Here is a 26,047-nt window from a genome sequence, read left to right on the forward strand (position 1 = left end):
AATACGTGTTTGGAACATATCTTCCCTGCAGAGGTTTCACAAAGACTTAGCTGACAGTGATGTGCTGGAGGGGGGCAGTGTAATTAAACAGTAGCCAGTTGTTTCTCATGTACTGAAATTCTAGATTAAAAGCATTACACTGAAAAAGCCAATAGCATCAGTACACACACACCAACTCTTCAGAGCAAGATACACTTAAAATAAGCCATCATTTATTAAATGAAAAGTACAGGGATTTGTCTGAAAGCCAATTGCATGACAACAAAACTGTTTACAGTGGTAAGCGTTTTCTAAGCGAGTCAGAGTTCAGCTTTGACATCCTCACGCACACACACAGACTGTGGAAGGGGTCTGCATTCTAACATAAAACAAATTGGAGAGGAGGCCAAGGAGCATCTATGGTGTGAGCCCACGCCGCTGCTGCTGCATGTTGACTCATGAAGCAGACCCTGGCTGTGCCCTTTGCACCAATTTGCTCTGAACATCCCTGAGACAAATAACTGCCACAGAGCTGTAACACACTCTGCCTACAGTCCCCTGGCAGCTCGCCAACACACTCACTGCTGCTTCTGCTGGGGCTAGCTGTCCACCGTTTTTTATTCTGTTCTTGCTCTCTGCTTCTATTTCTCTACCTCACTCAATTTATTTCACTCTTCACCTCAGTCTCGTTTAAAGTTTTACATTCTTTATTATTTGCTAAATAGGAAGGTTACAGGAGTAAACATGGTATCCAAAAACAAAGAGAGCTGATGCACGTTATCGCCACTCTTGCAATAAGTTAGTGAAAGGCAAACACTATTATAAACAAAAACTGAGGCAAGGGGAAGTGAGGAGAGCTGTTTCAGTCATGGGGTTGGTTTGTTTCAGTGGGGAAATAAAAGAGAGTAGAAAGCATAAATGGGTGAGGGCAGAGGAAAAATAAATATTAAATAGAGTAAACTCAGATCTGTAAAGAGAAGGGGTGTGAGGTTGGGGGTGCTGAAGAACAAAACACGAAGACCCTCAGTCTTTGAGATCCAACAGATGTAGTATAAGGGATTTTCTGTGAGAAAGACAAAAAGGTCTTCATATTCGTGGGTGGTGGCCATGCTGCCTTTAGACGGGCGCATGCTAGCCAACTGTCCTCCGCTCTGTAGATGACCCTTAAGCATGGCCCCCAATCTGTCACAATGGAATCTGCCTGCTTCAACATATCCAATGCCCCGACCTTCTCCCACTAAGATTCGGCAAAGCCAGCTGGCTGCACACGATGACAGAGATTTCACAGAAGCATCAAGATCAGTTAGATAGTCAGATAAACTTGGTGGACTAGAGTTATATGCAATGTGCCAAATTCAAGTAAACACCCCTTCGCTTCTGTTGTTATTGGCTGTAAAAAGTCAACTTTGCCTCTGGAGAGAGGAGTCTGTGTGTGGATATAAGGCCTACAGCCAACCCTGTGCGGTCAGCACTATGCAGTCAGCCAGGCCACCAGACAGCGGGCCCTGAGGTTATCGCCTGCTCAAGTGGAGCAGTGTGCCGTCCATTACCTCCCTTTACTATCTCCGCATCCAGGGAAAGGGAAACAAGCTATTCATAGAGCCTCTCAGGGGCTCTTACACTGTGCTGGGTAAATTACAGCGACATGTCACAGAGATTACAGTACAACACACATTTTGTGGCTATATCTTTATTTGTAATTGCTTAATAGGAGCGAGCACATTCTCTAATACTTCAGAATTCATTTACAGATGTATTCAGCTTTTGATGAAAGCATGAATGAAATTTAAAGATAAATAAGTTATGGAAACATAATTTATGACCTATTACTTTTAGGTGGTATTTCCATGTGGCCTTACTCTTAATTATTTATCAACTGGCAGTCATTGAGCATAGAGGAACTACACTTTGTTATGTTGACATCTCTAATACAAAGCAAACAATCACATAATAGGGAAGGAATCTTATCTTAAGACTGTTTGAATACACAAGGCAAACAGGATTCCTGGTGAATGCATTAGCCCCGACTTTGGGTTAAGAGGCTCAGATAGAGAGATTGTGGGCTGTACTTTACATGCGGTTAATGATAAACCAAATAAACTGGGTTAGCTCTTCTAGCCTGGCAAAACAGGACTTGATGAAACTTGGATTATGTTAACAATCGCTGTTGAGTAGGGGAAACTGTAAAAGCCAGGGTCTTAGAATAACATCTCCAAAAAGTTGTGTTTTAAGCGTTTAAAGTGAAAACGTTAGAGGGGGAGAGCTAGTCAAAGTAAACACAATTAAAACCACCACTTCCTTCTTTGGAGTTTCATTGGACATTAAAAGCCTGGTTGTTCCATCAACACAGTCTTCATCTGGGTAAAACAGCCCCTCTACACTGTTCAATGAATAGCAGTTAAGGTATGACAAGCATCTTTAATGGCAGTAAAACATTCAAAATGCTCTAAAACGTTCTAATACACTCTTAAGAGCCAGATGTATTGCTTGTAGTTTCTTTTCTCTGGAGTTTTAATGAAGCCTTGAGTGTTTCTGGGCTTTTTCATTTTATACTGCCTTTTTTCTTAGGCAAGGTTCCATCCCGGTTGCTCCGACAACATAATTATATGTAGTTAGGCATGAGCTGCATAGAGGGGAGTCAGAGACACCAACTAAGCGAGAAGGATAGAGAGGGCTGGAGCACAGTAGCTTGTCATTATGGGTCTTTTTGAACCTTATACAAAACAAGCAGCCCAAACTTGAGATTGAGCCAATGGTACTTTGTACTCTGGTCGTTGTAGGCCCTGCCAAGTGTCTTGTTTTTCTACTTGGAAAACCCACCTCTAAAATAAACACTATATATCATCTACTTCTGGGGAAATATTTGCAGCTTTCTGACCTGTGGAAACTTATGTTGTGCCAGAGACGTGAGTTCCCGTGAGGCTTTCTTATTTCCATATTTTATGTTATTCATTTGCCTCTAAATAAGTTAGGATGATTACATTTAAATTGTGCAGAATAATTTGTTGTGCACAAGCTTGGCAGGTATTACATATTGCAGAATATATGAGGACAAGACACCATCTGGACCACCACTCACCCAGCGCAATATCAAGTAGCCTCTAAGGGTATCTTATGCATGTTACTAAAATATCACACATCACATCAGCCTTAATAGCAGGGCAGCTTTGTCACATCTGTACCCTCAAGAGATCCCTCTAATACAGCTTAAATACGAGAAAGAAAGCCTAACTCTGTCTGACCAACACCTCATTCCCAAGACCATTAGCCTCAAATAGCAAGGAGTCCCTGCCAAGCAAGGCAACCTCCCATACTCCATGTTCAAAAACATGTACACATTTAAACACACACAAACAGACACACACACACAAACACACACATACACAAACACACATACTTCTTTCTTCCCCCATCTTGATTAGATTACAGTGAGCGGGTTGGTGACAGCCTCTGGGCATGCTAAAAGAGTGGTTGATATCTGAGCTCTCCTCCTCATCCTTCACTCTCAGCAAGTCAAGAGAGCACAGAGATACTCTATCTGAAAAGCTGACCTCACCAACGAAAGCAACCTTTCAAGAATCATGGGAACAAATTTGTCAACACAGGTTAACACTCACAGAAAGTCTAAATGGTAAGAGTCCTTTTCTCTCTCACTACATTGCATACCCACTGACTGTCAAATATACTCATTAATACAGTATGTCTCCAAGCCTGCTTGTTGACCCTAAAGATGCTTAAATCCCCTTTACATCAACACTAGCCCGTTGTTGTGTGAGCGTGAGTGCGGCAGACAATAAAGGGAACCTCTGATACTTCAATGAAATGATTGGGAAAGCTCTTCATTAAAAGATGACTTAACACAGATGAAAAATTGCATTCCTTCTGATATAAAACCTCATATCTATCTCTCTGACAAAAAGAAGAATCAGGGCCAAACCAAAAGGGCTTTGTTCCCATTGTAGCTCTTGACCACCTACAGAGAGACCTTTAGAGAAGCACTCACCCTGGAATGATCAGGCCAGTTCTCCCCCAAGGCTCAGCAGGCCTACAGAGACCGCTGGGCCAAACACATCCTGCCCATCTCCTAAGAGATTATCCAACTCAATGAACACATTGAGCACAGAAACACTGAAGGAAACTGGAGCCTGCTATTCAGCTGCATCTTAACCCAAACTCTTCCATTCACACCCACACTAGAGGCGAAGAAGAAACAAGAAGGCATGCTGCACTTACTGGCTACTTCCAGAGAGGCATTGTGGCTCGCTGCTTCTCCCAGGTAGTTGCGGGCAACACAGACGTAGGAACCTTCATCCGGCTTGCTCCGTCGTCCGTGGACGATGCGTAGAAAAAAGAGGGAGCCACTGGGCAGCAGCATGCGCTGAGAACGGGGATTGTCCCTGTCCGTTTCCACCCGCTCTCCATCCTTGTACCACTCCACTGTCGGGGTAGGCCGCCCCTCAGCTTTACAGTTGAGGGTGGCGGGCTCCCCTTTGGAGACAATCAGGTCAGAGGGGTGTTCCACAATCCGGGGTGGGGTGTCCTCTTGGCGTAGACGAGATCCTGAAAATAAATGAAAATAGTTCAAGTTTACATCTTGCAGGATTTTAAAGTCCTTATTTTGATAATAAAATGTGGCACACAGGGCAACCAGGCATGTTATCGTGGACTCAAAAGCACATTATGAAAGACAGCTATAATGTAATTAGCATTGAAAGCCTCATTTAAATACCTTGCACATATGTATACATATTTGAACCCTACAAGATTAGTATTCCATTTCATTATTGAAAGTACAAACAAATGTAGGTTTATGTTCTAAGGTTTGACTGTGTAAACCTATAGTGCCTTTCTGTTCTTCTGTTCGGCTCTGCAGACACAATTTTAAACTTTTTAACTTGAAAAAGTATGCTTCTTAGCTCCTTAACCAAATGCAGAAAATATAATTGGAAAGGAGTGGACTGTATTATTTCAGGAACAATAACAGGCACTGCAAATACAAATAAAGAGCAAATTAACTACCAATCTGTGAGAGAAGTCACCCTTTAATTACACTTACAGCTCCTTTAGCAAACCCTAGCAATGCTCCAGCTATGTGACTCATTTCTCAGATCAAAGAGCAAAAAGGGATAAATAGAAAGCAACAGTACACAAGAATATGACACACCTTTAAAGCAAAAGGAAATTAAAAGATAAAAGATAAGATATGTATGCAGTGCCTAACTTTGGGACAAAGAAGGAGTAGAGATTACATATTGAACAAAGACAGAGCTGCCAACAGCAAAGCCAAGGGGGTTAACACCTCAGTGCTATCTCAGGCCATTACTGTTGCTCTCCGACCAGTCAGCTGTGGCTATCAAACCTGCTTTACATGCAAATTAGCTTCCTGTTGTTAATTCCTGAGGGGTGGGACTTGGTGGTTGTGTGCCTTCACACACTAGTATGTGTATGTGTGTGTGAGGATGAGAGCATGTTTTTTCCCCCCACTTGCCATATCTCCCAACATAGGCCTTTGGAGCCCTTTCAGGAACCAATTAAAAAGAGTCTGGTCTAATTGGAGGCACAGGCCAGCAATTAATTTACCCAGCATCCCGTGAACTTGCCACAATGTCTCATCTCTGTGCCCTCCACCCATCCCCCGTTACCCTATAAAAATGTGGTGCTGAGGAGGCATCTTCTTGTGGTAGCCATATATTTTACGTATAGTCAGCATAATCAGTGACAGCTCTGTGGAAAGATTAATCACTTTACGCATGTGTAATGTGGTCAATGACATATAATTAATCCAGTACCCCAATGAAGGACATCATGATTACAAGTCTTGTCAAGTTATTCCTAAACTATGACAGGGTGGACTTTTTTACACTTTTGTTTTTATATCCTTAACAAACAAAAAGAAAGTGCAATGGTTGTGAACGGCTGTAATTGTATCCAATGAGCCACAAAATAAAAAATATAACGTTTTTTTTTCATCACACACAAATAAATGTTTTCAGCCAGCCTATAGTTGAAATTAATTAATTGATATTCTGCACTTGAGGTTAAATGGTGTTAGAGATACAATTAAAATGTAATGAATGCAATACAACAACACAGTATTCAAAATGAGCCATTCAAAACTACTGTATTTAGAGCGATTCAGTTGATGATTAATTGTTCAGTGGCCACACAAACAGTAAGCCTCACACAGAAATCAGTGTAATGCTGAATGTCATTCTATAGCAACTCAGAGGATATGAAAAGGACGTCTTTGGAGAGTAAAACATAAAGACAGAAACAGATGGAGAAATAGACCGAGAGAGTGTCATATCAAGCCTGGAGCAAGAATGAATAAGTCTGCTATGTGACGTGGAGTAAAGTGTATAAAAAATACATGTCTCTGCTTCCTGGCTATTGGAGCTGCCTGAACCACTACTGGACTAATTAGCTCCATTTTGTAATCTACTCCCGTCAGAGGCTCTTGAACCTACAAACCATATGTTAACGAGGACAAGCCCTTTGGTCCGGGCAGCATAATAAAGCAAAGAGCTGAGCTAACACTACTCGCTATGCTAACTTTCACAGGCCCATTATCACCACAGTGACTGCACCACTACCATTGCCATTCAACACCAGAAAAGGCAGGCTAATATGTTTTATTAAAGAGGACTTTGATGAGCTCCGCTGCTATCTGCTCTCCCCGTTCCCTTCCTGATTTAGATAGCGCCCCTCTAATTTAAAAATGGTCTGAAGTTTGGGATTTTATGGGGGAACCATTAACTATTTAGATGTGGCCCACTGTGCGGAGAGCTGTGCAGCAGGCAGTGCGGTGTTTGATCTGTGCCTGTTTACTGTAGATGATTACAGCAGATCTGCATTATTAACATGCAAAACAGAGCATTAAATATAAAGTGTCCTGTTACAGGGAAGCTAAGTAGGTAAATATGCTGTAAATTCACCAGTCCATATTGGACTCTAAAAAGTGTGAGAGTGGGCGTGTATGTTTTCAGGGCGTTTGCGTGGGTGCGAGAATGTATCAGTTACACAATGCTATTATGCTTTCCATGTTCCTGATTGAATTCATTAAGTGTGTGTGTGTGTGTGTGTGTGTGTGTGTGTGTGTGTGTGTGTGTGTGTGTGTGTGTGTGTGTGTGTGTGTGTGTGTGTGTGTGTGTGTGTGTGTGTGTGTGTGTGTGTGTGTGTGTGTGTGTGTGTGTGTGTGTGTGTGTGTGTGTGTGTGTGTGTGTGTGTGTGTGTGTGTGTGTGTGTGTGTGTGTGTGTGTGTGTGTGTGTGTGTGTGCTTTGATGTGCTGATCCCCACAGACACTTTGAGTGACCCCAGTTCCTTCAGCTCCATTACCCCTCACCAGGGAAAAAGACACTCTGTCATAGCACAGAGACCCCCCCTCTACAGGTGCATGATTTCAGAAGATGGCAGAGCAGCTAACTTCACTCTTCTGCTACAACACACTCTGAAGACCAAATCTGAGGCAGAAACAAGAGAGGAGTAGAGTGCACACTTCACTGCTGAATCAAGATGTTCAGAGTCTCTTTCTCGCTTGGCTTTGAGTCGTATAACTCTCCCGTTATTTCAAAGCGCTGCCCTTCCCTCTCCTCTGCTGCTTTCAACTACCCTCTCTCCTGCTTTCTATCCCCCTCTCCCCCCCTTCTTTGCTTCCAGACAGAAAATGTGAGATGAGCTAATGCAATACACAGCTTCACCAAAGGGAAGCTGGGAGTTCTTTTGCAGGGATCTGATCGATTGGTGCCCGAGGCAAGATTCTCCTTCTCCCTTAACCCTCTCACTTGCTAGAGCACTCTTTTTCTCTTCTCTCTCATTTATTCTCCATCTCACACACAGACACACACACACAAAGTTAAACTATGCTTGAGGGAGCCTTTGCTTCTGAGGAGGTGATTAAAAAAAACCTACAATTCTCTGCGCTCAATGCTAAAAGCAATTCCAGTAATGAACAACAAACCATGCGAGCCCATCAGCAACAATGTGCACCGTGAATGGAATGCTTTCACACCCCTATGTACACACACCACAAGGGTCCAGACCCAGACTGACCCATATTCTCAAAAAGTATCTTTATGCATCCTAGGAGTCATGAAGACCTCGCGGGTATTTGCCCACTCGAAAATCCAGGCTCGTTCCCCACAATCCAATCACTGGTATACAGGGCATGATCTTGGGATTTGCGGTAGTGCTCAAGAAGCCAAGGTCACTCGGCTGTCCATTCGATCACGAGGCATACATTGTATATTAACATTATGGCTCCCAGCTTTATGGATTAATCTGTGTCTTGGGGCTAAACTTGATTTTCACCGAGCAACATGAGTTAATGTGCCGTGAATCTATGTTCCAAGAGATAAGCCTGCTTCCTCAATCTGACAATGAAAAAAATATTCCTAAAAGATAGACTGACACTGATCATTCATATAGCTCATAATGTGATCCACTGAGCAGGACACTCATTATGCCCTGGACCTCCTTGCATCTATTGGATTTGGGAGTGCTGCAAGAAACTCATTCAACATAAGGAAATTATACTAAAAATCATGTTTTTTGTGCTTATTCCAAATAATTGGGAAAAATAGGGTATTTTACCATGGATCCTTCATTTCAGATCCATATGTAGCTCTCTCATTGTCAGTCTTAATTGCGAGGATAGAATAATGGACCAATACTGCTAAAAAAACTAATTGTATTCAATGTATTATGCCTGTTTTTAGGGTTCTCTACAGGCCCTTTAGCTTCTAATTCCCATGCTATTGACACTGTAGCTATGACAAGCATTGCACCTTTGACATGCATAATTACATTATGCCACAGAGTTATTTATGGAAGAATTTCACTACATGTTTTTACTGTCACACTAAATAGCCAAGATGTCAACTACTAGCAAATGCAATAAATGATTGCCTTTGGTGCTACGAAGCTTACGTGTCTGGGAGGCAGCAATCGACCCAACTACTCTGACTGAAAGCAAAGATGATGACCCTGCAACTGCAACCTAGACTCTGAGCAGCCTCAGGACAGGAAACAACTAGACAGGGTCATCTCTGTCAGAGCCAGGGTCTTTCCTTAAAAACAGCACATATGCCCTTTGCAATTAAAAGCTCATGTAACACCACATCATGTGTTCTGCATTTTTCGAACTAATCACTCCCAGCGTAAAGACTGAGGGAAGCAGAGAGGCAGGCAAGAAAAGAAAACACACGAAAACAATCACCTAGCTCAAGTAATAAGTTCAGGCCCAGTGATTTCCCTCACTTAAAAAGCAAATGTGCTTCGGTTTCTCGCAGCTTTTTCTTGGCAGAGCGTAAGAAGGAGGAAAAGAGCCAGGTAATTGCCCTTTACCTCAGAAAACTCACACGGGGGAAGGACAGTAAGGCTATCTTACGCTGCTGTCACTGAGATCCCCTGGGGTTGGGAGACAGAATAATGTCTGTACTTCCTTGAATGATTAACCAAACTTCCCAATGCTGGGTCATTCAGTCTTTTCTCGCTACAGATCAAAGGATCCCAACCTATGTGTTTATATAAGCAATATTGTGGTAAAGTTTAACTTCCCCCCATAAAGATGATCAAGGTCGCAGAATCTCATAAGGACAGATTGTGAGGTGTTGCAGGAGCACGAGCCATATCATCACACCCCATATCAGATGTCCAGCTGAGCAATGGCAAAGATATGGAATATGGGTTTGTGATAAGAAAGGCCAAGCACAGTAAGGCACTCCCTATCTACAGTCCCGTTAATCTGTGATTAGGGGATTTAAGAGGGATTTATGGCAGAGATAAGAGCAGAGGGCGTGTCCCTTGGGCTAGCCAGGCAGACACTGGAGCCACGCCTGTTTGGGACAGGGCCTGCCAATAAACGGTTGAAAGGAAAAGAAAAGGCACCCTTCTCTATTGAATTAGAGAAGATAACGGAGAGAGAGGGCAGAGATAAGAGGGAGAAACGGAGGGAGAGACGGAAGTATAGAAAAAAGGCAAGGTACCGTACTCCTGCTGCTCAGATGACAGGAAAGAGAAACCAAATCTTTTTACCGTTTCAACATCAGGATCCCACCCTGAAATTCTCTGCATGAATGACTTTGCCAGTTGCATCAGATCAGACCTGTTTTTAATGTTACACAAGGCTATCACTTACACTCCTAAGAGGCAGGATTAGAGCCCTGTGTGCGAGTGTGTATGGAGACCCGGAGGGGGGGTGATCGGGGGGGATGATGGATATCTTTATGGCCTCTTTCTTTCCTCATCTCTTTGTCTCCATTTACCAAACAGACCAGGGTATGGTTACCTCGATGATGCTACGGCAGCACTTGAGAATAAATATCACATTCTACAAAATAGTTGCACTGTCCAATCTTTTTATTTGTTTTAATGCAAAGGCCAAATAGTATCAATACTTGAGTTCACACACACCACACCCAGGACTGCTTATCTGTATTAGCTGTTTTAGGAAGTCCATACTTAGAAATGACTACAGTGCTTCTATTGATATTTGATTGATTGCTGCACACTGTAATGCAAACATGAAATAAAGGTCTATTGTTAGGGCCAAGACATTGAACAAGGTTGAGGAAGTTATCAGACAAATACAACAGACTGCGCTTACTTTGCAAGGCACCCAACAATGGGATGCATTGAGTGGTTTTTTTCAAACAGTATGAATGTGAGATCAAAAGGTAAAGTTCCACTGGTTATAAGTAGACCAATGCTCAAGTTTTTCAATAATTATGTAAATGGGACTTATAAAATATTAACATCTCTCAGCGGCAGATTATTGTCCCTGTTGTTGCCTTTGATTGCAAAGTATGCTTGACGATAAAGCTAACACATGTGCTGATACCATCAACAATCATCACTCCCTTCTTTGCTTAGGGTCACGGGTTACCATCATAATCTTTCGGGCTGTGGTATAATCACTATTGCTCATCAGGCTGGGATCTCACAAAAGCACCCTGTATGCCTACAGCACTAGCCCCCAAAAACAAGCTACATATCATCTGGGAAACACATCCCTAATGCTCCCCTGGCAGGCCAGGCCGGGAGTGAGTCAACCCCAGCCGAGTGCTCCTTTGGGAGACTGGGGTCCATCCTGCTCCGGGGCCCCTATTTGGAGCAGTGACAATAGAAGCAGTATTTCCACTTCTGCTCCAGGCTTTTCCCAAACAGACTTGACACATTTGAAAGACACCAGACATGATCACAAGCACCATAAAGGATTGCTGATGCTCATGAAACACCTCCTAAGTCAACCAGAGACAACAAGGACATCTTTGTTTCTTCTGTCTTCAGAAACTCATCTCTTTGTATGTAAGCGCATACATCAAAGTTATGAATGGAGACTCAATATAGAAGGATGGTTAATACATACCAGGTTTCCCCTTACAATGTATGTATTCATACAGATTTCACATACATTTCCAGCAACATAACTATAGGGAGCAACTGTAAAACGACAATACTGTACAATAAAGACATTTAAACAGAGACCCAGGGGACATAATTGTGGATGAGTTGTAGCTGTCAAAATCTCCGGAAAGTCAAGTGTTAGTATTTATTCCTGCAGGATGAACACCGTTCTTATGCTTTATTATATCCATTCTCTGGGACAAGCAGGACAACTGTAATGGAACATACTGGGATGCTCGTTAGGAGGCTGCTTGTCAAATTGGCGCTGGTGTCCATGCAAGCAAAGAGTGTGTCCATATAGTATCTATCAATCTATTTTCAATCTTGTGGCGACTTTGAGCATTATCCTCAAGTTGGCCATGCATTCATTTATAGCAATGATCAATAAAAAAAACAGGGCCTTCACTTCTCACGAAGGCATTCCAACACCGATGTCAAGGATGTAATGTCTTCAGCAGGGCAGAGATCACGGAAAAACGCTGCAATTAATTTATACCAGGCTCTGCTAGGAAGATTTTTTTTATGCGCCACTGTCAAGATTTGGAGCATGGGGGGGGGGGGGGATTACAGAGAAGAAGCACGAGTGGGCAATTACTTCTTGTTTTTGTTTTCAAACATTGCCAGTTTTTAATGAGGTTTGACCAATGCGTTCTCAGTGATACATCAAAGCAGGCTGCAACAGCAGGATACGAGAGGCAGGGGTAATTGAATATACTGGTACATTTATTTCCCAACAGGGGACAGCAGGAGTGTCTCTGCCAACTTGATCTTCCATCAGCTGCTCAACTTGAAATCATCAAGAGATTAATACATTATATATCAGCAAAACAATTTGTTTAGTCTTAAAAAACTAATACATGATACAAATTGTGGATGGTTAGCATAATTTTAACACAAGTGGATGGGTATGGCTCTATTTCAGACTTTATATAATGCAATGCTGCAAAGGAATTTGCACGTCACTGCAGGGTTAAACAAACCAGCGTTCTTAATCCAATTTAAATCCTGCTGTCTGCTCAGTTTCGGATCTATAGCAATACGGAGCTGTGGTCTGCTCCTCTCTGTCACTCTGGACTCGATGCAGTATTACGGCTTCTGTGCCCGGCCGTGACAGGACAGGGGTAGGGGACGGGCTGGTGGGCAGTGCAGAGGAAGAAGGACCAGCACACTCAGCTGGCACAGGCCAGCCACAGGGAGTATGGCATTTAGGCTTGGTGCCAACACAAATAACAGCTCCGATTGGGATGCCAAAGTGAATCAGGGTAGGCATGGCCAAAAAGCACCTAATGCTTTTTAAATATTATTTAGTTGATGGCAGCGGCTGATACCAGTCTGCTATTGAGTCAGTGTTATGTTACAGTCCCTGAGAGCAGAGCCGATGACCTTATGTTGGCTATTCTAAAAGTTTGGCCAACCACATTCTGAAGCAAATCTCGGACAGCTGGGTGTTGAAAAGGAATTTTAGTTATAGCATTCAGGCAAGGGTACAACAGTGATGCCTGAGTTCAGAAAACTTGGCACATTTCCTTCTGGTGCCCTTTAGGTTAAAATGGTAAGCACGGAACATATAACATTGTACTGTCAATGTGTGAAAGCTTGTGTATGTGCATGCATGTATGTGCCTGGATCATACCACTGTAGCTGTGGATACAAGGTATTATTAAAGGGAAATGTGGCTCCCAGAGGCATAGCGTAGGTTAAGACTCAGTGGAGCCAGTTTCTCATGTGGCAGGATCCCAGAGACACCAGCATGGGCCTGCTGAGTGGGGCATGGCCCGGTTCCAGCCAAATGGAACTGAAATCCCCCCAAACTGTTTTGAAAACCTGGCCTGGAAAAATGAGAGTGGGATGTAAGGCATGCCATGTGATGCACAGTAAATATTTGGTCAAAATTAATGAAGGGGCAAAGTCTGCCAAGAAGCCTTTTTCAAGACATCCACAGAGGGGAAGCTGTGCCCAGTCTGGCATTAAAATAAAACTTCCTTCTGCAGACAACTGCTCACCGGCCTGTCGGCTTTCCAGCAGCCACTTACCCTTTCCTCGCTTCAAAACACATACCCACTTTCCAGGTACACACTTTATTTATCAAATAATGTTTTCTTTTCATTAAATACTTTTTTAATTACTTGGTCATACAAGTATCCCAGTTCCTCATTGGTGTCTGTCAGTTTTCTACCTTTGACAACCGGAGAAACTCTCTGTCGACGTCTGAATAACATTTCTAAGAAAGCCTGTTTTCCTCCAGTGTTGGACACGATGGGGGAGGGGAAATCAGACAGCTGTGATGACAAATGCAAGAAAGGAAATATCGCTATCACCAACAGCCATTCAAACTGTTTTGTAGGTAGAAATAACCACTGTGAGGGTATTTATTTTCCACTGATTTCTGTCTTCTCCTTTAAAAAGTGATCAAAAGTCAGGCAGCAAATAACAAAAATAGATAGAATACTTTATGGTTTTAAATATTTATGCTTTGTGGTCCATCAATAAGCATATATTATATCTATTATACCAACAAGAGACAGGACAGGAGTGCACATTTAAGCCATTGTATTCCAAGGATGTCGGAATACATTTTATGATGCAAATAAAAAAAGCAAATGCTCAATCAAATCCAAAGAATATGCTTTATATAATGTTTCTTTGGCTTCCCAGAAAAATGAGGCCAACTACACTTCAAGTTGTTGAAAGAATGGCCATGATTACCATTAAAGCAAAGAGGCAAGGTTGAGAGAGAAGTGAATAGTGTGCTCTGATTAAAGGACATAATGCGATGGGATAAACACCGGCTGTCAAAGCTAAACGTCAGAAAGAATCACAACAGTCAAGTAGGACAGCATTTATCACAGACTGCCTTCAGACATATTGCAACAATGTCTTCTGAGTCAAAGAGAGGTGAGATTACTGGAGCCTAGTGCATGTAGGGAAATGGAGGTGGGGCTCTAATTCTAAAGAGCACTTTTAATAGTTTCACTTTTGAGCTTTCGATTAACACTTGGTGACAGACAAGCAGCAAATTCAAAAGCAATCTTGTTCTTAAAGCCTGAACAACCTGTCTCTCACCCGGTGACTTCAATTGTTATTCAATTAGAGCTTTCACTGTATAGGCTAGGAGAGCGGACGTGGAAGGGAGAGAAAGTGACTGCATAAGAGGAAGGATTGTACAGTGGAAGAGGACTGAGACAGTGACAGGGAGAACTGATAGACAGCTCTGCTCGAAATTGAAAAGTAAGGTTTGAAAAGCTTATTTTCTTTATTCACAGGCTTTCAGCATATGTCAAAAGTATTTTTGCTATTTAAAGGGTTCAATAGTGGTGTTACTTTTTACAAACAGTAAGTGGCAACACACATCATATCTACAACCAAGGAAATCAAATGAAAAGGAATACGTTTATTTGAGTTCATGTCAATAGTGACATCAGATTTAAGGGAAATGTCACAAATTGGCAGAAAGTGGTAAACCTGATAACAGATTACAGTTAATCTCTCAGCTCAGAGCAACTCTGTATTTACATGTTGGAAATTCACCCAGTCATTTGAATCCTCTTCACCATGGTTACAGCTGAATGATGGGAATGGCTCCAAAAGCAGTCCTACAATATTGAAATTCAAGGTCACCTTCTCATTAATTATATTTTCAAGCACTTCCTCTTAAATAGAGCACAGCCCTACTTTTACTGTCTCTGTGTGACAGAATTAGCCCCCAGGAACATAAAGTTGCTGATGCAGCTCTAGGTGACAAGAGTGGCTTTTAAACATGAATCTCCTGAAGCATCACTTGCTCCATGTGGATTATAAGAAATAATAAACAGGAAATAATATTTGGGGAAGGGGAGCCTGGTCACCAGAGGGAATCTTAAATACGACAGTAGAGCTAAGAGGGGGAGGAACCAAATACATTAATCAACTAATTAGCACTCTCTCTTTTAACTGCTAATTTAATCTATTCCTCTCAGCCTCTTTAATGGTATTTCCCCCTGTCAGTTATAATCAAAGAGAGGTTTAGCATTTCAAAAGTGTATCCAGGCCTTGCAATGCGAGGGTAATAGAATGGTCACAGAGGCAGGGAGGAGGCCTAAGCACAGGGAGGGAGAAAGAAAAGAAGGATACTGGGGAGAGGCTGTCCTCAATGCCATCGCTGTCTCCCCAGTGGAGGAAAATGAAAGGGAGGGAGGTCGGAGCCTTTTTAAAATGCACAAGGCACAGCACCCCACTGTAGCATAGCTTCTCCACCACAGCAAACGCCAGCCCCAGGACAAGCCTTCAGGGAGTTCCTAAGCGTGCAAAATTTAGATACATGAGGTTTGCCAAGCTACACCAAACCAAACCCTCATTGCCACATTGAAGCTTTGTACCGGGATCACTTATTTACTCAGCACTTTTGCACATCAACCTCACCGCTCCCCAGATGTCCACCTTTAAAAGAAAAAACAACACCAGTGTCCTTGCCTCACAGTTTTCCACCACATCCACCCTAATCAGCACATTTGCTGCCATGAGGGACCACGGAGAATATGCAATGTGAGCACAGAGAGCCAGATTAAGAGTATTCCCAGAGCTGGTGTATCATGGTATGTTTGACTGCTCCGTCCTCCCCTTCGTCCTCCGTCCTCCCCCCCCTCCACCCCCCTTCCACACCCTGGGGTTGCCTTTGTGTAGGCGCACCCCCCCCCCCTTCCCTACGCTCCTCACACACCATCAGTCCCTCGTGAACCATTCTCTTCCCCTCCTCCATGCCTTACAATCGCCCTGTTAAGGCAACACAATGCAGCCTCCCCATCCCCACAGGCTTTATTTCAGAAAGGCTCTGCACTGACCAGCCAAATAAAAAAGGCAAGTCTTGAAAAAAAAGTGGGCCAAAACAAAAAAATGCGGGGGATGGGTAAGAGGATGAAGAGATTCCTTAAGCCCCCTTTCGTCACCCCACACACACACACACAAACACACTCCCCTCCTGTCCTTCTTTTCTTCTCACTCACATCTATATTAGTGGCGTCATTGGGGAAACTAATCCACGGTAAAGCTAGATTAAGTAAACATGCATATGTGATGTAGAATTGTATGACTATGAACATTATGTAATTTGCTTCAATACTGCTGTGTCTGCAACTATCATATTTAGCATTTTTCATAACAGGAAGCAAAGCTGTGGGAATTCAAAGCGTGCTTTTGTGAACCGAGACAGAAACCAGACTACACCTTTCATCTTGTCATTTATCACCTCCGGACTGACTGGCAACAGGGAATGTTTGTCCTCCATGTCAACTGTCAGAGCAAGATGCATTTACTATACCTATTGTTAATATCCAGGACATGCCTGCTGCTTTCTAATATCAGCCGGCTCCAGACAAAAACGCTTAAACGAAGTTCCAGAGTGTTCTTAGTGTGGACAGCTTAATGCTGTCTGGCTATATGCAGAGCTTATAGTGAGAGACAATTTGACAGACAAAATGAGACCTGCTAAATAAGTTGTAGTAACATTATGAGAAAGCAATAAGCATAACTCTACTCAGTTATTTATGTTTAGAATGCAGCATGATAAGACAAAGAGAAGAGGAGTAACAAATCAGCACAAACAAAGGGCATTGGGAGGTTTTGAAAAGTATCCAAATCTTCTGATTCTCTATGCAGGCATGCCTATCAGTCAAGATGCAGCCACGGCAAATTACAAGCTATTGACGTCAGATGGATTTGGTAATTAATCCAATTAAGCAGCGCTCATAGGTCATTAGGGGAAGAGCATTTGGGGGAAAGCAGATCATTAAGAGTCACCGCCTAATTATCTGCCCTAAAACAAACTGCTTTGAAATGTTTATCTCATCAGTCATTAATGACTTAGTCACAGTTCTCATGAACAGGAAGAGGACACGGGCTGCCCTCCCACATTCCTCCATGTGGTTTCACTAAGCCAAAGTCTGCATAATCCTGGATCTTAGGGTGTAAAACCCAGCTTGATTTGGATTAGGATCAGATTAATGTGCATTAGTGGAAGTTATAGAGATATAGCCATATGAGCACTGTCACCTCACAAAGGTGTGATATTTTGAAATGCATTTGGAATAACAGAACCTTATTTCACAAAACAGATACAATAATGGGGAACTGCAAGAAATCTTGAAGGCTGGCTGTAATGACTGTGTTTTCAGGCCATGAAAGGTAATTGTAAAGAAGACAAGAGACAGAGATGGCTCTCACCTGTGGTCTCTGGTCATTAACTGGCCCTGAAACCTGCTGTGTCCTGTCATATCGCCATGATGTAAGACGTGGAAGGGCTCCGCAATTTATCAGCACACTTACAAGTCAATTTGTCAAACCTCAACTGCTATGTGCTGCCGGGTCTGGGCTGATTACCAGGGCACAGCTCCCACAGCCTTTATTTGTATCGGCACTAGGATAGACATACATGCATACACATACATATGATTGCATATGATCACCTAAAGAGTTTATAGCAGCATTGATCTACACTTTTGTTTACCTTGAAATGATAAAATATAAATTGTTAACAGCCATCCTCTGCTTAAAAACCTGTGCAGTGTAATTTGGAGTGTGATAGCCTCTTGACCTCATCTGAATGGTACCTCTGAGGTGAGTTTAAGGTCTGACGAGCACTTGGGAAAGAGATAACAACCATTTAGTGTATAGCGGGAGGACAGATCACCTGATAACAGGGCCAGACATGATAGATGGAGGTATCAATGTACAGCATTCAGACAGAGCAAGGTGGCAATAAGCAAGTCAACACAAGTTTGACAAGGCCAAAGGTCAACTCACCTCTCTCCCTCTTTTTTACACATACAAGTAGTATAAAGTTTTGCAATCAGAGCAGCAATGTGAACATAATCCTGATCATTTCCACATAGGTTTGATTAAATACCATTATGAGTTTGCTTAAGAGATTTGATACCTTCCCTACGCTGGAATGAAGTAGTTAACCCTCCAATTAGCAGCAAATATGAACTATTTTCCAGGCAAGTGGTGTGTAATCCAATTTCCCTGACACTAGTGTCTAATCCACGACCAATCCTTTGAGTATCTGCTGTCCAGTCCATCTCTATTAGCGGGGCCTATTCTCACGCCTCTCCCCAGAAAACCTCCCAAGACATCCTCACAGCTAGACGTAATTGGAAACCCTGGTGTCTGACGCTCTTTCTCTCAGGACAGGACCATTAGCGGCTCGGCTCAGCCCAGGCCCAGGATCCGTGGAGCAGATGGAGCAACCACCTAGCTCGAATCACTCACCTCTAACCCTACTTCCTGTTTAGGTGCTACAGTGTTTCTTCAAATGACTGGGGTGTCACAGGCGTTCCTTCAGTACATCACTGACTCTCAGAGAAAACAAAGACCCAATTCAGGAAACAAATCAGGAAGCATGAATCACATTTGAAAACAGATGCTGAATGTGATTGAAAACTGGACGAACAAGGCAAACTAAGACCTCACAGTTTGAGATCCTTAACATTTATATCAGTGCAGAAAGACATTTGGAAACAAACTGAGAATTTTGAAAGATAAACCCTTTGGCTTTTCAGGTTTGGACTTGAGCTAATGTGATTAGGCTTTTGTTTAGGTAATTACAAAGATGTGTTTGAGCTACTATGAACAATAGTTAAAGGCTTTGACATTGCTGCTATTACACTTGGTAAAGCTTTTCTGTTCTTTCCAAAGATTCACAGATTTAGTAGAAGCTTTTCTTTGTGCAAAATGCCCCTCTTTCTGCCATTCAGTGTGCACTTTCCCTAATGTCTTATAATCGGGTGGAAGGCATTTGCTTCCACATAACTCAGAAGCAACTGACCTGGAAAACCCCAGCTATCATAGTTAGGAGCTCTATAAAGACTCCCATGTGATGGGTGAGGAGGAATAATGTGAAAGATAATAAGGAACATTACAAGCGGCACCAGACGACAAAGACAACTGAAACCAAGCTGTAGTATATTCATAATAAGATGTATAAATGGAATACATCTAAATTAAAACAAGTCAACAGTAAGTGAAAAAGGACACATGGAAAAAGAAGTGCCTTTTCTTTTGAGATGCTTTTCCCTTTAAACACATATACCAAATGCTGCACTCAGCAATAACGGTCATGCATGGGCAGAATGGTGATATACATGGAAACATGGTCTCCACAGGGGCCCATGCTGTCTGTATGACCGATGATAGCTGCTCTCTGCACTGATCCCACATGGCTCCAGCACTTTATGTGTGCTCAGCTCTTAAAAGTTGGACAACCCCTTTACCAGTTTTTTCTTCGCAAAATGTAATTAGTGTGTATCAGAATGATGCCTTCCTTATTGCAAAGCACAACTGAATAAACACAAGAGATGAGCCACTTATAGACTAAGGCCTCAACACACTCACCGTTTGACAAAAGTCCAATGTTCAAAAGCATTTTTTCATGGTTGGGAAACTCATTGTTAACCTTTGCCCTGAATCAACCCATTCCAACACTAAAAAACGTATAATATATAGAGATTTTCCACATGTTTAGAACATTTTCAAAATAAACTGTTGTGTTGTGTATGCACTTGAATCAAATATAGTGATTATATAAGGCATATATTTTCACAAATAGTTTAAGAGATAACTGGATTTTTTATTTTACCTGACCTTCTGTATCAAAATTCAACTGTTGGTAAAATCAGAATAAAAGGCTGGAGTAATGAGAGTGTTTATAGTTGATGATCACTAACTTACCTGAGCACACATGGAGAATTCCTAACAGAAATACAAATCCAATGGAAGTTGGAGACATAATTCAACGCCTCTCTTGTGAGAAATCTTCTTGTGTAATCCAAATTATTCAAAAAGCAATTTAAGCATACGCTCCTTCATGTCAAACTGCAAAACAAGGTTTGTGAATCCAGAGTTTAAAAAAAGTAACTCCCAAATAAAATGTGTGAGTAACAAAAAGTCAAATACCACAACCGTCCAGGAGCAGCTTATCAGCAGCTTGCTTTTGCTTCTTGGTGTGGATGAGAAGAAGGTTTGAAAAGACGGAAAAAATAATAAACAGATGTCAACACATGCTCGGTTTCAGTAGTTAAACTGAACTTAATGATAGCATTGTGTAAAAACTATGCTAGAATATCCAAGCAGAAGTAGAAGAGCTTTATCCTTTCTTTGAATTCATCCCGTTAATACAGTGCGCTCACAGCAGTCAGACGATTTAACTCCAATGATTTAGTTCCTTTGTGCAAAAGAAGGACAAAATTATAAATCCACTGTGACTGAAAGTTCAGTAAAAAGTGAGTAAAATAACGCGAGCGGTCGCAGTAGTCCACGCGGAAAGGCTCTCTCCTTGCAGTCACATTATATCAGTCCAGTTTTGAATCTGTCACTTGAGATCGGAAACTTTGCGAGTTAGAGCTGCGCTTCCTCATCCACCAGACCCCGACACAGATCAGGGCAACTTTTCCATCACTTTTTCCCCGGTTCTCCTCTTCTGCAACTCCGGTTGATCCTCGTGCGCGTCGCAGACCCCGAACCTCAGGCGAGAGGGGGGAAATACGGATTCATATTCACAGCATTTCATTCAAGGAAAGCGGAATGCCTCGCCAATTGGTATGCGCCTCTCTACCCCCTCCATAGACCCGACAATGTTTCCCTGAGAAGGAAATTTAACCTCTTCCCTCCTGGATCCGACTGAGCAGCGCAGCTACACAGCGCGCACTAGAAGGTTACTGTATGTTCTTTAACTGTGTCCAACAATAAGATAAACCTTATTAAACTATTCGGATATGTTTTCTTCTTCTGTGTTTCACGACTAAAAACAAATGTAGCAGCCTATTCCAATTATATTCCTGAAGGGACTTAACAGTGTGTTTTGGGAACTTAATAGTTATGGTTCTGACATACTTTAGGCTTCTGTTTTGTCTCTTGTGGTTTCATAGTATATATGTCAATGTTACAAACTATATTAAGTCATACAATGTTATTTTTATCCTTCTGAAATGTATTAAAGTAATCAGAGTGTTCCAGACTCCATATAAACTGTATTCTATAGGTGTATAATTTTCTTTAAAACACTTTTTGTTTTTACAAACTTATGCCTCCAAGTCTACGTGCAGCCATAACTTAATATATAACGTTTCCAAACAGCAGTCCATTTCCGATATACACTAAATATTATAATGCACATTCAAAAACTCAGAGTTAATGCGCATTTTTGCACAGCAACTACACATGGTTTCTTAAAATGGCAATGGACTATTAATCTGGTGATCCATGATCCTAATGTAATTGTCTTCCCCCGCTTGACACTAATTTGGGATTCACCCATATCAAAATGTGTTACTCTTCCCCCTTTTTTGTTGTTGTTCAGACAACAGTGTGTCGATTTTTTTCTGCAATGGTGTGATCACTTTTAATAACTCTCTGCCCCTGTCATAATTTGTAATTGTTTAGGTCATATTGCATTCTTCTTAAACGTAGGGGAAACATGAATGGCTGAAAAAGAACAGCTGGAATACTTCACATTTCCTCAGCTCAGAGCTTCTCTGTCTGCTCCACTGAAATTAGTTACCAAACAGCGCCCTCCAGTGAAGGATACAGGGAATATTCTGTGAAGACCTGATTTCACCATGGACAAAACAAATGATATATGTCAAGTGAGCATGGTGACATATTAGTCATCGGAACCAGAGCTTTTCAAATTGTGTAACCTTTAACTATTTTCAAAAAACACACTCACTTAAGAGACGATCCTGTCCCAGAATTGAACAGAGTATAAATAGCCCTCAAAAGCATATCTTTTTAAACAGCCCCACAAAACTCTCCTTCAAGCAATTCAGCAAAAACATAAATGCAATAGAAGTGACAACAAGAGGAGTTTATCTTTAAAGTTAAAAGGTGGGCCTTTTTATCTATATTCAAGTTTCAATATTTTAAATGTAAGTTTATTTTTGTCATATGAACAATAGCTACAGTTTAGTTGTTGGCAATGAAAATTAAGTACCAGGTGTGTCCAACAGTGCAAAACACTTAAGACATAAGGAGAACATGTATTTTTTACATGTTTTTATCCTTAATGTTTTTTCTCAATAAATCACTTTAAGATGTATGTACCTCTGTGACGTCAAACTGATACAAGCAATGAATTGATGTAATTGTTTTCCCCTTACCACTCCCTCTCTGGAAGTAATTGGTACTCTACAAGTTATGTTGTGTTCTATTTTTAAAGAAAACCGATGATCAAAACATAAGAATGAAAGACTATATATTTGATACTAGATTGTTTATGTAGATCACCTGTTGATGAAATACCAATGCTTTTAAAAATAAAATATATACATAAAATACAAAGTACTTTTAATACACCCATTGTTCCAGTGTTATTCTCATCTGAACACAAATGATCATCTGATCCATCAAAGACATGGTGTACCTACATATCAACAGTCACAGTATAGTCAGCAGCCTGCTGTTTAACCCCATGGATCTCTTTCTGTGACCCGACATGTCCCTATGTACCAGTTTGAGTTTTAACGATAAAAGTGTGCATGACAATAAATGCTACCCAAATGACATCTTCAGACAAACATATGCCTTTCAGCTATGAAATGATTTTATTTCTTACTTATACATTTGTGCATTACAGTTTTACATGCTCCATTTCCACTTGGTCCTCATGTGCCCTGTTTTCCTGAAAGCTTTTAAAGCCCTGGACCTGTAAAGAGGCTGTTCAGCTGAAAACCACTAATTGAAGAATACATTTTCCTCTAGCAGGGAACTGTAACATAGAAGCAATTATCAGAAAAAGTCCTCACTTAGACCCACCAGAATAGAAGGCTGTCTCAGAGGGCTGATGCAAAATGCAAATATAAAACTGTTACACAAAGCAGACTATTATAACAGTTCAGAAACAGTGCCCTAAATCTTTACCTGGAAATATAATGATAGGAGGGAATTGTGCAAAAAAAGAAAGAAATTATAGGATGGAATTATATAGTTATTTGACTGGTATAATTGTACTGCAAGATTTCAAAGTACCTCCCAACCTAATAAGTATTCGAATGATTAAGCCGTTAATTGTACCTTTCCCACCTATATAACAACATTTTCATAGTTTATTGCATCATACCCTTTTGTATTCAGGTTTGGTTTCCCCCTATTCTGTGGTTATCGAAAAAAGATAAAAGAGATAAATATCCCGCAGTAAACAAGTTATGAGGACAAAGCTCTGCAAACTGCTCTCTGTCCTCACTCCTTCCCCTCCCTTGCAACCATCAGACCAGCAGAGACACGAGAAATGACATAGTCAGAAATGGGATGACAACAGAGACAGCGAAGGGCTTTTAGCACCACAGCCAAATCGTTTTCACGTACCAATTCCAAGAACACTCTTGTAGAGAAGGATACAATTCCACTATCCCAAAATGCAAAAAGCACTAAGGCTTAACTGCGTAACCAACCAGCAAAGAGAACTAAAACAACTTAGGACAATGTTAAAGATTGTATGACTCCTTAATTATTGGAAATAGGGCAATTTTCTGTACTTACTGTGAAAGACCTGGTTACATTTGTGTGGTTTATTATGGTTTTGTCTCAAAGTCTGGTGAAGTCCAAAATTATTAGGCAGCCTTTTGCAGGATTGAGACTTCGATAAGCCAGCGCTGCGATGGGCTCCGTGTGGTCCCTTGTGGTCTATAGGGACTCCCAGCATGACCAGCATGGCAAACAGCACCACCAGCAAACAGACAGTCACCATAATATCATAAAACGCACCGTTCTTGCTAATTCAGTGACTGGTGTTCTCCACAAAGTTGCAAATTAATAAAATCCAATCCAAAGATCCTCTTGAAAATTCTCAAAAACTGCAACAAACCACGGACATTGCCGCACTTCACACCAAGAGTCCTTCATGGCTCTACCATTGAGACCTGTCGAGTACATAAACCCCTGCAGTCTTGGTCAGTCTCCTTAATCCAGGGACAATGTTTCCCCCCAGAAAACGATGGGATCCTAATGAGGGCAACTCTGTATACAATGTGCATGCTTAAGTTCACACCCCTCTCCATCTCACCATGCCAGCACTCAATGGAGAGACTGTCTCTCATCTTCCCGGCCTTTTTATCCCTTATTATTCTCTTTTTTAATATTCAAAAGGAGTTTGTGGAAGTACCGTCTTTTCTTATGATGTTTCAATGCCTGCAGCAAGACGGGGGATCCTGTAGGCTACATGCTGAGTCCCTTTTAAGATGTGTTGGACTCCTCACAAAACGTAGGCCCCCTCAGCATAGAGGTGACGGGGTGACACAGTTATGCGATGGAGCCCACATTCCCTTTTCCCTGACTAAGACTATTAAATGGCTTTCATTCCCATCTCACCAGCACACCAAAACAAAATGGTATAAAACAAAACATTTTTCCTTTGAAAAGATACTCCCTGGTGAGAGGCAAACAAAACACTATTTTCCATAAAAAAAAACTAAGAACCCCTTCCTCCATCCCAGTTTTTGGGGATTTCACACGGTTTTACTTCCTGAATATATGCGTAGACAGAAAAGTGTCCACGTTACAGTTGAAGTCACCTTGGGCAGAATGTGACAGTCCCAGGTACAGTTTGTTTAAGATTCCCTCACATTCACTACAGTCTTTTTTCATTCATGACTTGTCCTTGAGGAGCCATCCTTTTATGTATTCATTGTGCTACTTTCCCATTTTATAAGACAGTAATTCAAAATGGTAGTTTTTTTGAGTTGGCAATGGGCAGAAAAACTCAAAGGTGTTTTGAAAAGATAAACAAGAATAAAAGGACTGGGTTTTATTCAGGTCGTTAAATAATTTTCCAAGACAATAAGTAAATTTCTGCAGGGCTTTTGCAACTTTTTCCTTTTGAGGCTGTGCTTCATCTTACAGTAACAAAAGTAGCTAAGAGTAGCACAAATCAGAAGCACTATACACTATCTATGATGACACAGTGAACCAGGCAGGAGTGCAATGTCCTTTGACAAAGGGCAAGACTCTATGCATGTTTGTTTTATGTTCATTCAAAATCTCGAAGCTGTGTGGAATAGGTAAGAAGAATTTCCATCATTTCAAGTCTTTGTCCTACTCTCCTCAGCTGCCTCAATGAAGGAGCATAGGCTTAAAATAGAAGAGCCTAAACATATGGAATTGCATTTACTCAAGTGAGCCAACATTTATCCAATCTCTGGCAACATCTGGAAATCTCTTATTTTTAAAACTTCCTGAAGGAAGTAACTGTTTCATGATTGAGACAGCTTCGTCATGCAGTAGGCTAACACGGAGGAGAACTCTTCTCCTTGTCATGGCCCTCTGGAGAAGGAAATTATTTTCAGGTGGCATAACAGATTGTCAACATGGGACTGACAAACACTGGAAGGAAGGGTTTGGAGATGAGTGATGTGAAGGAGGAGAGGGGAGATGACCTGAAGTCGAGAGGAAGTAAGATCATATTGGTGTTACTCTGTCACTGGCTAAAAGAGGCAACAAATCATCTCTGATTGGTTGCGGAGGGAGTGGTGAAGCTCCAGTTGCACAAACTGAGCTCATGTTTGACTAAAAATTTATTTTTGCAGTGTTTCTAACTGCAGCCAGACATTTTGATTTATGTCCATTTGTTAAAACTAACATGGCATGTGATTAAAAGTAAAAACTGTTGAAAATATGGATATATTTAGATGAATGAATGTGGGC

The 26,047-nt window shown here is 41.5% G+C and overlaps 1 protein-coding gene across 6 annotated transcripts in view; it reads right to left on the reverse strand.

Moving 5' to 3' along the window:
- robo1 (roundabout, axon guidance receptor, homolog 1) overlaps positions 1–26,047 on the reverse strand; it is a 344,541-nt gene that overhangs the window by 104,951 nt on the left and 213,543 nt on the right. For 4 of the 6 annotated variants that reach the window (XM_079674651.1, XM_079674649.1, XM_079674653.1 and 1 more), the window contains one exon: positions 4,213–4,539. In XM_079674651.1, coding sequence (XP_079530777.1) covers positions 4,213–4,539 — 327 coding nt within the window. Of the gene's footprint in view, positions 1–4,212; positions 4,540–20,083; positions 20,978–23,887; positions 24,334–26,047 lie in introns of those variants that run through there. The other 2 variants (XM_079674648.1, XM_079674652.1) reach the window with 2 other exon arrangements.

The sequence above is a fragment of the Notothenia rossii genome, assembly GCF_949606895.1.
Source record: "Notothenia rossii genome assembly, chromosome: 4".
Taxonomy (NCBI): Eukaryota; Metazoa; Chordata; class Actinopteri; order Perciformes; family Nototheniidae; genus Notothenia; species Notothenia rossii.